Source organism: Ursus arctos, unplaced genomic scaffold (genome assembly GCF_023065955.2).
Source record: "Ursus arctos isolate Adak ecotype North America unplaced genomic scaffold, UrsArc2.0 scaffold_26, whole genome shotgun sequence".
Taxonomy (NCBI): Eukaryota; Metazoa; Chordata; class Mammalia; order Carnivora; family Ursidae; genus Ursus; species Ursus arctos.
In genome coordinates, this window is record NW_026622941.1 from 7,363,284 (window position 1) to 7,376,341 (window position 13,058).

Genomic DNA, 13,058 nt, shown 5'->3' on the forward strand with positions numbered 1-13,058 from the left:
TCTGCTGAAAAAGAGCTGGCCAGAAGAAAAGGGTCTACCTGCTGTGGAGTTGGTTCAGGTGCTCGGTTTGCCAGGCGGCTGAGAATGTTACGCTCTGACATCTGTAGCCTCACAGCAACTGGGGGAATCCGGGCAATTGTGGCTGGGAGTCGAGTCACATCGGCTTTCATGTCACTCAGCAGTTCTTCTAGCTGTTTCAGAACTGCACAGAGGGGAAAAGAAAAGCAGTGAGCTGGGGTGGGCAAGACAGACTCTCGGCATGGGAACCTTCTTAGCGCAGTGAACCCAGCCCTCGTTACTTCTCCGTGACCAAGAGTGATGTGCCGGAGTGCTGGAGTATTGTTTTGAGTCACTGAGTTGCCTGACCCGCCTCGGCCACACTCAAATTCCTATTCCTCATACTGCAGTTCCAACTGTCCATGATACCGTGCACTTTTACACCGCTAACCCTCACTGACCTTGCTCCCTACTGTCTCTATTTTCTCCATTCCTCACGAGAAGATTTCTGTTGTTTCCTTTTCTCACCACCTGTGCTTTCAGAGCTGTCTTCTCCTTCTTTTGAACCAGACTTCTTTTCCTCATTTCACCCTCCACCCCTCCCCATCATGTTTTAACTTAAATTAGAAAGAAATGTTGAAAGGGGTCTAGAATTTGATGGGATCTTAATCACAAGAAGTTACCTCTACAGTATCCCAGATAACACTGTATTATTCTGCTTTGCTTTCCACCTCCAAGAACTCGAATACATTGAGTTAAAAGAGGCAAAGAACTACTGTCCTCGATTGCCTCTAAGATATTAACTTTCCGAGGAAGAAAGCAAAGATCCCCAGCACATCCTAAGTGCCCAGGCAGAGGGGCTCTGAAAAAGGTATAGAAACCAGGAGTAACCGTGTGTTGGGGAGGGGTATTGGAAGAAGGCTGAGTCAGCAGGAGGCAGGGGAGCCACTGGCTACCTTTGTGCAGGACCGCATTGGCTGGCTTGTTTCCTGCCATTGACTCCTTAGACAGGTGCTGGTGACTCTCCGCCAAACACTCCACCTCAGCAAAGCGCGTGTTTAGGGCCATGGAAGGGTGAGAGGGGTCCTCTGACATGTTCAGGTAAGCTGCCCGGCGCAGCTGTTCCTCAATCACCAGGGCTTGTTCTAAGAGCTGGAGAAGGATAAAGAGGAGAGGGGAGTTGCACTGACACTGGCTTTCCTTACTTCTGATGGGTCTCTCCCAATCTATAAAGAACCTTACCAATGGCTCCCCCACACCCGAGCCCTTCAAAATCGAGTTAGTTTACTCCCATTTGGAAGTTCATGTTTTTAAAACTTTGCCCTTCATGGATTCGCTTATACAAAAATGATTAAAATTTCAGTCTAGAAAATAGATCATATAAAAAATTAGTATCACAAGTAATTGCATCTCCCAGAGATACTATTAACATGTTGAGGTTTTTCCTTTCATCTGTATTTTTTATGTAGCTGAGATCACTCTATATACCTGTTGTGTTTTCACTCAACGTTCCACAGTAAAAACCTTGCTTTATTATAACTGCCCTTCACAAAAGATAATTTTTAATGGTTGCATGGTAGTCTGTCCTATGGATATACCTACATCATATCATTTAAGTTGTTTTACTTTTTAGAAATATTTCTGTTGTTCCTTTTCTTTTGTCTCCGTATCTCACTCCTGTTCCTTCCTCTCCCCAACAGGCAATGTTTCTACTATACTTACTGCGTGGCTTTGTGCAGGTGTTCTTGAAGACTGAGTTTTGTTTCATGCGCACATTTCTAATTTACAGAATGTTGTTCTGTACACATAAAAAGCCTTTTAGTCCTTTCCCCACTTCAGATCTTTTCAAAATGTTCAATTTATGTTGTTCTAACACATATATTTCGTTCCTCCTAACTGTTGTTTAAAATGCTCCATGATGTGAATCCACGTTACCTATCCAAACTCCCAGTGATGTCCCAGGCGAACATCTAGGTTACCTCTGGGCCCCACCCCCCCCCAAAATCATACTGCAATGAACACTTACATATGTCACCTGATGGAGCTATGTAAAAGGTTCTTTGCAATATGTTCCAAGAGACAGAATGTTGATTCAGAAGTTTTAAGACTTAATTTGCTCAAGTATCCGTCCACTGGTTCTTAAAGACAATAAAGCCATTAGGGGTCAGGAAATAGGACAGTATGAGAATGGGCTGTTGTTTCTTCCACAAGACGTGCTCCATCGAGCAGAGTAATTTATCCCCAGACTGACCAAGCATCTACTTTCAATCTATATACCCTGTCTCCTTCACCAACTGCCTCCTCCTGTCCCAAACTATGTGCTTTCTCCAGGATCATTGGCCCTTGGCTTGCTGTTCTTTTAAAGCACTCCCTTAAGTGATTTCTCCTCTCCCAGTTCAGCCAGCCCCTCTGTGCAAAGGATCTGATGCTTTTTGAACCTGCATTTCAAGCACTGAGTGTTCTCATCCCACTCATGCGTGGCTGATCACTCTTTGATCCCACTTTTTTACGGTATGGGGGGGTAGGTAGTGGGAGAATATTAGTTAAGACTTTTCTAAAACTGAACTTAACTCTTTTCTACAAATCGCTCCCTCTCCTCACTTCCCTGATCTGCCAGTGATAATTTTTCTGTGACTTGGGCTCAAAACTTTAGTTTTGTATCTCAAATCCATTAAGTCAAGAGTCAGCAAACTATGGCCTATGAACCAAATCTGTCCCGCTGTCTGTTTCTGTATGGCCCAAGAGCGAAGAATGGTTTTTTTACATTTTTAAATGGTTAGGAAAAAAAATCAAAATAGTTTGTGACACTTTATAAAAAATATATGAAGTTCAAATTTTCGTGTTGACAAATAGAAAGCTTTATTGGAACACGTTCATACCACTTCATTTAGAACCTGTGGCTCCTTGCACACTATGACAGAGTATTGGCAACATGTGTGTCCCACAAAGCCTGAAATAGTTATTATCGGGCCCTTTAACAGAAAAGGTTTGCTGACTCTGCAGTAAAGCAGTAAATCCTATCAGTTATTTGGGATCTTGTTTCTTTTACTTTATCCTTTTCATTTTCTACAGCCAGCATCACAGCCCAGCCCTTACTACCTCCTGACCATAGGACAGTTCTATAATCTCATGAGTGTTCTGTTTCCATTTCTCTTGGTCGTACTGAAACTCTTCATAAACCAATGGCTGCCCATTAGCTATAGGGTAAAGTCCAAACTCTTATCTGATGCCAAAAACCCACCTACTAACCTCTAGCCCTTACGTCACTCTCTAATCTACCTCCCACCTTCACCCAACACAAGTGTTTTCTACAGCCCAACTGGGCTACCTGCTGCTTCCAAACACCGTTAAGTTCTGCCGCCCCTAGGCCTTTGCCCTACTTAACTCCCGTTGGTTCAAACAACTTTCTCCTTCTACCTAGCTATCTCTGTGACATTAACCAAAACTTCATTCCAATGCCATCTTCTCTATGAAGCCATTTGGGAGCTCTCTCCAGGCTCCCCAAATTCCCCCTGGAGAACTTCCGTATGGATCTCTCCCAATACACAGAGTGGCATTCATTTGATCACACGTTTGCCTCTACCTTAAACCAAAAGCTCCTTGAGAACAGGCAGCATGCCTTATTTGTCTTTGTATCTTTGTGCTACTCATTGCTTGGCACATGATGTTTAAAGGTTCATTAGTATACAATTCTTATCCCCCCAACGATACTCAGCTTAAAATTCCCGTGTCTTGTCTTCGTGGTATCCCATTTTGATGGTCTACACACAAGCTGCCCTCAACACACATTTTCTGCATTCTGACTGAGACTGCCCTCAGTCCTGGGTTTACTAACCCTAGTGATTCTGAGAATGCAGCTCTACCTTCACGTCTCCTCTTTGCATCCACCCTGCCCCTTATCCACACGGGGGCTCTCAAACCCCCAAAAAAGTACCACTAGCCCACAGAGAGCCCTCCTTCTTCAGAGATCCAATTCAATCCCACCTCTGTATCTTTCCTGAACACTCTAACCTACAGCGGTCCCCTGACACATCCACTACACGTCTGTGTCATTTATCAGTTTTCATTTATTTATTTTTTTTAAAGTAGGCTCCATGCCCAATGTGGGGCTCGAACTCACAACTCTGAGATCAAGAGTCGCATGCTCTACTAAGCCAGCCAGGCACCCCTTCATCTGTGTCATTTATTAGACATGGTCATCTTCCGCCCTTAAAGAGCTGGTTAATTTTCAAGTCTGTATGTCTTGGTTTCCTTCCCCCCCCCCTAATTATTTATTTATTTATTTAATGTAATCTCTACCCCCAACACAGTGCTCAAACTCACAACCCTGAGATCAAGAGTCACTTGCTCTCCAGACTGAGCCAGCCAGGAGCCCCGTATGTCTTGATTTTTAATATTTAAGATACTTGGGGGCACAGCCTTTCACAGAATACAAAGAGGTAAGTCAACTACGCAGGAGAACATACTAAACAGCACATCTGCGTGAACAGACTCCCTCTTCTATAGTACCTTCTGCACTTCAAAGGCTGTCACTTCAACACCATATTCCTCCCCATCCTGCTCACCTTGAACCTTCGGGCTAGAAACTTATTCTTGATCTCTAAGAAATTGCCACGATTCATTTCACCCTTGAAAGGTTCATTGAGGATGGCATAGCGTGGGTCATTCTGGATGTCCTGCCACCGGGCATAGCCATGGCTATTGGAAAATTGTTCAGGAAAAACAAAACAAGGATAGTAGGCACCTCACAGAGTGGGACCTTCAGAACCCGTCACCAAAAACCTCAGCCCAGACTCAGGCAAAGGATACTTTATGATGCCAGCCAGCAGCCAGTAGTCATGCCGCCGATGCCAGATCTCATAAGTCTTCTTGGTGACGGTGGCTGCCCGCTCCTCATTCTGCCAAAGGGAGTGCAACTCTAGAGGAATTTGGGGAAGGTTGGGGAGAAAAAGAAAGGCAAGTATCTGTAAAAATTCAAAAAGCTCTTTATTCCTGCCCCCACAGATGCCATCCTAGGAGTAGGCCTCAGGCTTTCTAACAGAGGCAGAGGCATGTGCAATCAACTCGGCCGTCCCTCATCTGGTAGAGGTGAAGTGCTCGTACCCTGGCTTCTGACAAGAACCCTAATTTCACTTCAGATCCTTCTAACCCCACTTGGTCCCTCATTGTCATACCAGTAAAACCACCATCTGCAATGTTGAACATGAAACGCTGTTTAATATTTTTTTTCTGCTTCTCATCACTCAGGTCCTTGGGGGTCTCTCCATTCTGAAGCATCACCTCCTTTTTCTCTTCTTCTTCTTTCTTCTCTTCTACAGGATACACAGGGGAAAAAAAAAAGTCAGCTCCAGGCAGAAGCACAGCACCTTGGCCCTTACCCACAGCATTCTATGCTCTAAGTATCCAGCCACCTCCACCCTCTCTCCACACAGGTATTTCTCTCCGGGAAAAAGGCACCCCTGGCCTGTGGCAATCATATGTAGGAACAGATGGAGTACTTTAGCTTGGGATAAAATAGCTATCTGAGTGTGGAGGGGGAGAAACCAGGGGGGTGTCCCAGAGATAAAGTCTTTACATCTAGTTTTAGAGTCCTTTTTAATCAGGTTCTCCAAACACCCACCTTTGTCCTCTACCACAATGGGGGTCAGATCTACTGCTGACTTCTCCTCTAACTTCTCCACGTCAGCAACACCTAAGGGAAAGAGATGGCATTCAGAGTGTATAAAGAAGAACGTTCTGGGGCGCCTGGCTGGCTCAGTCGTTAGAGCACGTGACTCTTGATCTCGGGATTGTGAGTTCGAGCCGCATGATGGGTGCAGAGGTTACTTAAAAATAAAATCTTAAAAAAAAAAAAGGAGAAAAAGAAGGACGTTCTCCTCTGTCCCATGCCATAGCCAGCTGGAACAAAGAGTCTTAAGCCTAAATCTCAATGATTAACGCCATAAAAGATGGCTTAAGGAGTTAAAAACCCTCAACTGAAAATCAAGGGTGTAGGATTCTCCAGTGTGCCACTTCCTCCTGACACGTCCTTAGCCCAGCTAGAAGTCCAAGAGCTTCACAGGGATCTGGATGCAGTAACTTAAAAATATGGATACCTTTGGGCTCTGTCTCCATCGGTTCCTCTGTTCTCTCCTTCACCTCTGCCTTTTCCACTTTCTCCTCTCCCTCGGGAGGTTCAACAAGGACTTTTTCATCCTCTGAGGCAGGGGCAGGGGGTTGTGTACACTTAAGGAAAAAATACAGAAGTTGAGACAGATAGGCCAGCAACCAAAAGGACAAGTAGACTTATCCATTTACCTTCGGTATGGCATCCAGTCATCCCCAGATCTTACCTCAACAGCGGCCTCCGGGGCTGCAGACTTAACCTCCTTTTCTCCTTCTGCATTCTCTTCTTCTTTGAGGCTATTCTCCTCTATTTTTATCCCATCCTCTGCAGACCAATAGAAGGCATTTAATTACGAAGAAGGTTCTAGATCAGAGAGAAGGTCACGCCTCCTCAGTTGGTCTAATCTTAAATTGTCCTCTCGTGCCTTTAAGAGCCAGCCCTATTCTTAGGACGGCTCTCCTAAACTGAGAGGGAGATTGCTGTGTGTCCTGCCAGACTCCCCTGTCAGAGCTGAGCACAAGAGAACAGAAAAAGCACTGGCAAGGACAAAAAAGGACAGAAAAGGACAGTACAGGCAGACTTACCAGCAGGTGGGATAGGTGCAGGGGTATTGGGCTGTGTGTCCCCTGGAGTGGACGGTGTAGGAGTCTTTGGGGAAGGTGACCCTGGCTGGGACATTTTCTTGTTTTCTTCTACTTCAGCAAGTTCAGGCATGCTCCAACGCCCATTGACATGTTCGAACTCCTGAACCTGTAGCAATGGGAAAACAAGGTGAAGACCCAATTCCAGCTCTAGGCTCCTTTCCTATTGGCCCTCTAGTTTCCCCTAGAAACTCTGAACAATGCAGAGAAGCTCAGGGCTCACCTTCTTTCGAATCAAGGACATGACACCAATCCTAGTAAGGACATGTTGGCGAGACAGGCCTTCTCGGGGGACACCATCAGCAAAGGTCTCAGCCCCATCAGCTCCAGGCTCACATAAATGTCGCATGAAAAGAGATACATAAGCCCTGTAGTGAAGAAGTGAGAAATGAGTTAAACAGCAATCAGGCCAACTCTTAGATGACATCTTTCCCACTTATCCTAGACAACAACTCTGACTACATCTTGATATAAAGCCTGCCGTCGCACGAAGGCCGGTTCTCCAGACCCCACAACATGCGTGAGGTTCTCCTCCAGGGAAGCTAGGAACACAAAGAACCCTATTTTCTAATAGCTACACCTGTCAACTTCAACAGAGAAACTGCCAATTTCCCTGCACAGCCTGGACTAGTACCGTGGAATGACCAGAGATCAAAAGCTCTTGCTTGGCGCTCCTGGCTGGCTCAGTCAGTTAAGCGTCTGCCTTCGGCTCAGGTCATGCATGATCCCAGAGTCCTGGGATCAAGCCCCATATCGGGCTCCCTGCTCTCTCTCGCTATCTCTGTCGGTCTGTCTCTATCTCTAATAAATAAATAAAATCTTTAAAAAAGAAAAAGCAAAAAAGAATAAAAAATAAATAAAAGCTCTCGCTTCTACATCAGTCATTCCACCTCTCAACTTACTTGAACTCTTTCTCTGATTTGCCTCGCAGATCTCTCACCAGCCACTGGGTGGTAAAAGCATCCTGAGGTGGCATCCCATATCGCATAATTGCATTAAGAAAGGCTTTTCGCTGACGAGCATTAAAGCCAAGTACCTAGAGGAAGAAGGAGGCTAGGTGAGAGAGAGCAGGCCTTACTCCATCAAAGACCAAATATCTAGCACTCACCCACCCCTCCTTAAACTCAAATGACACTTACTTCAATATTCCCACCAACACGAGCCAACAGAGGAGGCAATGGCTTATCTTTATCATTCCGCAGGCCCTTACGACTGGGCCTGCGGGGAGCTGCAAGAAGGTAAAGATGTATGAGTGACACTGGTTAAACAAAGCGATATTTAAAAAGCCAGCAAAAACGTACAGCTCTCACCTTCTGATCGTTCATCAAAGTCTTCATCACCTTCCTCTGAGGCCACTGAATAATCGGACTGGTTGTCGGACTGGTCGTCCTGCCAATCTGGAGGGAGAGAGGGCAGATGAGCGGGGCCCACTGCTCTAGTGGAACGGCCCATGGGTGGGGGGCGGGGCCGGCCACACACACCTCGGTCCTCCTGGGAGCCATCATTGTAGTTGACCTGTTTACGGATTCTTTTTCCTTTGCCCAGATTTCGGGCTAGATCTTCTTGCTGCTGCTCATAATGGTGCCGCAGCAATTTCTCCCAGTAGTCAGGATCCACACTTTCTTCCTGTTTTATGATTTCTCGTTCTACCTCCTCTTCCTCCTGGGACAGAGGGAGGGCCAGGACTCAGGGGTGCTGAAGTCAGCACCACCAGCTACCCCTGGTCCTCACAGTTCCCATTCTGCTAGCTCCTTTTCAGGACAGGACTCTGAAATACTTAGTGTGCCTGCTTGGACCTAAGAACTTAAAAAGAAATTTAATTGACAGGACATGGCTCCTCACAATTATGCATAGATCAGCAGTCAACATAACTAAAGAAAAACATGGGATGACGCTGTTATCGCAAGAGAAGAGTGAAGAGACAGTATGCTTTCTTCTAACCCCTTTGACACCTATACAGTTGGGAGACAGCAAAATGTAGAAAAGAGAGGTTACACAGCAAGGCAGACGGAAGAGCTTCTGAAATGCTGCAAAAGATTTCATAAGACATAAAGTAGAAGGGCCATAAGCTCTTCTGTTCTTCACAACTTCACAAAAGTTTGCCAACTATGTGCAAAAAAGCCCAAAAAACAAACCAACAAATTACACATATATATCCTTTATGTCCCAGTAATATTTATGCTCCTCTGAAAGTCTCGTATTTTTTTCAGACACTTCAGGACCAGTACTTGATTCCAAATCCCTTACATTACAACTAAACCACAACTAACAGCATAATAGCAGAAACCACCTAAATGTCCATCATGATGGAACTAACCAAATAAATTCCTGGGGTGGGGAGTGAGCAACATGGGTGAAGAGGATCAAAAGGTACAAACTCCAGTTATAAACAAGTCCTGGGGATGGAATGCACAGCAGTGACTACAGTTAATAACACTGTATTGCATATTGGAAAGTTACTCAAAGTAGATCTTAGAAGTTCTCATCACAAGAAAAAAAAAATGTGTTAAGTATGCATGGTGACAGATGTTGACCAGACTTTTCATGTCTATCATTTCACAAAATATACAAATATCCAAACAATTTTAAAAAATAGGGGCGCCTGGGTGGCTCAGTCGTTAAGCGTCTGCCTTCAGCTCAGGGCGTGATCCCGGAGTTCTGGGATCGAGCCCCACATCAGGCTCCTCCGCTGGGAGCCTGCTTCTTCTTCTCCCACTCCCCCTGCTTGTGTTCCCTCTCTCGCTGGCTGTCTCTCTCTCTCAAATAAATAAAATCTTTAAAAAAATAAAATAAAATAAGTTACGGTACTTCCAAACAAGGATCTATTATGCAGCAAAAAAGGGGGAGGGGAGCCTGGGCTGGGCTCAGTCAATAGAGCACACAACTCTTGATCTCAAGGTTGTTAAGTTTGAGGCCCACGGTGGGTGTAGAGATTTTTTTTTTTTAAGATTTTAATTATTTATTTGAGAGAGAGTGAGTGCAAGCATGAGAGGGGGTGCGAGGGAAAGCAGAGGGAGAAGCAGGCTCTCAGCTGAGCAGGGAGCCCGATGCAGGGCTCGATCCCAGGACCCTGGGATCATGACCTGAGCTGAAGGCAGGCACTTAACGACTGAGCCACCCAGGCGCCCCAAGGGTGTAGAAATTACTTAAAAAAATAAAATCTTTAGGGGGTTCCTGGGTGGCTTAGTCTGTTAGGCATGTGCCTTCAGCTCTGGTCATGATCTCAGGGTCCTGGGACAGAGCCCCACATCAGGCTCCCTGCTCAGCAGGGAGTCTGCTTTTCCCTCTCCCTCCGCAGCTCCCCTTCTTTCTTTTTCTTTTTTTTTTTTTAAAGATTTTATTTATTTATTTAACAGAGGTGGAGACAGCCAGCGAGAGAGGGAACACAAGCAGGGGGAGTGGGAGAGGAAGAAGCAGGCTCCCAGCGGAGGAGCCTGATGTGGGGCTCGATCCCACAACTCCGGGATCACGCCCTGAGCCAAAGGCAGACGCTTAACGACTACGCCACCCAGGCGCCCCTTCCGCAGCTCCCCTTCTGCTTGTGCACACACGCTTGCTCTCTCTCTCGAATAAAATAAAAAAAGAGGAGGGGATGTCTTAATGTACCAATTTGGACTAAATCTCCAAAATTTATTTTATTTATTTATTTAAAGATTTTATTTATTTGAGAGAGCAGGAGCGGAGAGAAGCATTCAGAGAGAGAGGGGACAAGGACGGAGGAGGAGATTCCCGCTGAGCAGGGAGCCCAATGTGGGGCTCAATCCCAGGACCCTGGGATCAGGACCTGAGCCAAAGGCAGATGCCTGAGCACATGAGCCACCCAGGCACCCCTTATTTATTTTTAAAAGATTTTATTTATTTATTGAGAGACAGTGTGAGAGGGGGGTGGGGGGGCAGAGAGCAAGGGAGAGAGAAACCCAACAGACTCCCCACTGAGGGCAGAGCCTGGGGGGAAGGGGGGCTCGATCCCAAGGCCCCAAGGTCATGATCTCAGGTGACATCGAGAGTCAGATGCTCAACCGACCGGCCACACAGACGCTCCTAAATCTCTAAAGTTCATTACGTGGACAAAATCAAGGTACAGAACATTATGTGTAACAAACTACTTTGTGTTTAAAGGGAAAAGGGAAGGGCGCCTGGGTGGCTCAGCTGGTTAACCACCCAAGCAACCAACTCTTGATTTTGGCTCAGGTCAAGATCTCAGGGTTCTGAGATCGAGCCCCATTTTGGGCTCCGTGCTGGGCCTGCTTAGGATTTTCTCTCTCCCTCTCCCTCTGCCCCTCCTCATGCTCATGCACTCTCTCTCAAAAAAAAAAAAAAAAAAAAAAAAGGGAAAAAGGGGTTTGTGTGTGTGTATGTGAGCACATGCATGTGTGCATATACATGGATACATATACATGTAATTTGTATGCACGTAAAATATCTTTAGAAAAATATACAAGAAACTGAAAACATCGGTTATCTCCAGGGAGGGAAATAGATGGAAAAGAGATAGATACCTTCTATCTTTTGAATCTTGAACGTGAATTACCATTTATTCAAAAAATATGATTTAAAAAAGGTAAAGAGCAGCTGCAGCCACTTAAGAGAGGACCATTTGTATACCTGAGTAGTTGACAGCAAAGGTTATCAATGGGAGGACTGCCTCCATTCCCACTCAGCATGTGCTGCCCCAGCCAATCATCCCCATACAGCCACTGCCCTGACAGAAACACGGAGCACCTTACAGGAGGGCTGCTGTGATGGAATCCCACTGGTCCACAGATCTAGGTCAGAATTTTCAGCCACAGTTATACACAACCGAGGCTGGCAGCATCACCTCCAGAAGAGAACAAAGGTAACAGGTATATATGAGGAAAACATAGTAAGGGGAATGATTTTGAGTGGGAAGGATGAGAAAAGATGGCAAAGACTACCAGAAATCTATGCCAATTCAAATAACCCTGAGTTGAGTGGTCTAAAGGGGACCAGAAGAGAAAGTGATTTTGTTTTTTTCATTTTATACTCCAGTTTTCGGGGGCAGGGGTGATCATTAAAGAAGCCACACATTATCAGTTTTAGATTTTTTGTTTTTGGTAAAAAAAAGACCCAGAAAAGGAAGAGAAGAGAAGAAGGGAAAACAATTCTAATGTTTTAAAAAGTATAGGGATGTAGGCTGCTTACATATGTATCTCATCTCTTGCCTTTTCTCCAAAGAGACTTGAGATAGCAATCAGAAGTTTATTTGTAGAGTTAATAAAATACATAAGCAAAAATGAGATTCTGATAAGGAAGAGCTAATATAAGTTTTGAGTGTGAAATTTGGCTGTGAGTTTCCTGACAGCCATGGCAAAAATGAGAATGTGATTGCCCATACGTGATAGTATTTATTTTCAAAGGAAGAGGTATATCAATTCATCAATGTACTGACTTATGTACGGATGTTTTCCTCTTGTCTCAACAACAATTTCCAGACCAATCACCAAGCACAGCATTGCCTTGGACTCATACTCACCCCCATCTCTTCTTCCCGTACCACGTACTGGGCCACTTTGAACGAGCTCAAATATTCATTCATGCCCTGCAATTCTGTGTCTTCTGTCTCATCCTGATTACGGTCCAGAAGTCGCTCAATGGCCTTGTCATCATAGTGGATAACACTGCTATCTTCTCCCTCTTTGTTGTCTCCTCCTATAAAGAATCACCCTCGAAGTCAGCTTCAGCAGCTACAGTGGTAAAAAATCTCACAGGACCCTAGGTCCAAGTCTCAGGACGCTATGTATCAAATATATCCTTTGAAGAGGCCTAGCCCCACACCAAAACAAGGTCCTGACTAGCTCACCTCCGTCTGTGGCTTCATCCTTAAATAGTTCCTCAGTGCCAAACTTGAGGATGTCATCAAGCTCCTGTTTGGACATGGATCCAGTCTTGGAGCCCAGCCCAGGCCGAACCACTAGATGCGTCAGCATCATCTTCTTCTTTGCCACCTGGGTGATGCGCTCTTCCACTGACGCACGGGTCACAAACCGATAGATCATCACCTTCTTATTTTGCCCAATACGGTGAGCTCTGCTAAAAGCCTGAAGTTGGGCACAAAACAAAGTCAGAAATTGAAGTAACCGTATTTTCCGGCTTCTGCTCTTGCCCTGATGTCCACATAATAAGCTAAATTCAGCACAAGGCAGCTTGCTTTCACATAGAACTCTAAAATTATCCCCCCCAGAGCCCCACCCTCTATCATATTACCCCAAATAGGACCATAGCTAACCCAAACTCTCTGGTTCACAATAAGGTAAAAGACATAAAAAGAATCTATTGTTTCCCCCTTAAACAAG

General features: G+C 45.3%; 1 protein-coding gene and 1 non-coding gene across 14 annotated transcripts in view; both read right to left on the reverse strand.

The window, feature by feature from the left end:
• CHD4 (chromodomain helicase DNA binding protein 4) overlaps positions 1–13,058 on the reverse strand; it is a 28,827-nt gene that overhangs the window by 770 nt on the left and 14,999 nt on the right. For 4 of the 13 annotated variants that reach the window (XM_048216631.2, XM_048216620.2, XM_048216624.2 and 1 more), the window contains exons 24-39: positions 12,566–12,803; positions 12,239–12,414; positions 8,226–8,406; positions 8,055–8,141; positions 7,884–7,972; positions 7,647–7,780; positions 6,968–7,112; positions 6,688–6,853; positions 6,330–6,427; positions 6,093–6,222; positions 5,618–5,689; positions 5,172–5,309; positions 4,807–4,915; positions 4,563–4,695; positions 951–1,149; positions 39–202 (exon numbers count right to left, since the gene is read on the reverse strand). In XM_048216631.2, the coding sequence (XP_048072588.1) occupies positions 39–202; positions 951–1,149; positions 4,563–4,695; positions 4,807–4,915; positions 5,172–5,309; positions 5,618–5,689; positions 6,093–6,222; positions 6,330–6,427; positions 6,688–6,853; positions 6,968–7,112; positions 7,647–7,780; positions 7,884–7,972; positions 8,055–8,141; positions 8,226–8,406; positions 12,239–12,414; positions 12,566–12,803 (2,259 nt within the window). Of the gene's footprint in view, positions 1–38; positions 203–950; positions 1,150–4,562; positions 4,696–4,806; positions 4,916–5,171; positions 5,310–5,617; positions 5,690–6,092; positions 6,223–6,329; positions 6,428–6,687; positions 6,854–6,967; positions 7,113–7,646; positions 7,781–7,883; positions 7,973–8,054; positions 8,407–12,238; positions 12,415–12,565; positions 12,804–13,058 lie in introns of all 13 variants that reach the window. The other 9 variants (XM_048216622.2, XM_026502595.4, XM_048216628.2 and 6 more) reach the window with 4 other exon arrangements.
• Positions 6,513–6,652, reverse strand: LOC113258136 (small Cajal body-specific RNA 11). Its single transcript, XR_003317149.2, has one exon. It is a non-coding gene; the product is annotated as a small Cajal body-specific RNA 11 (non-coding RNA).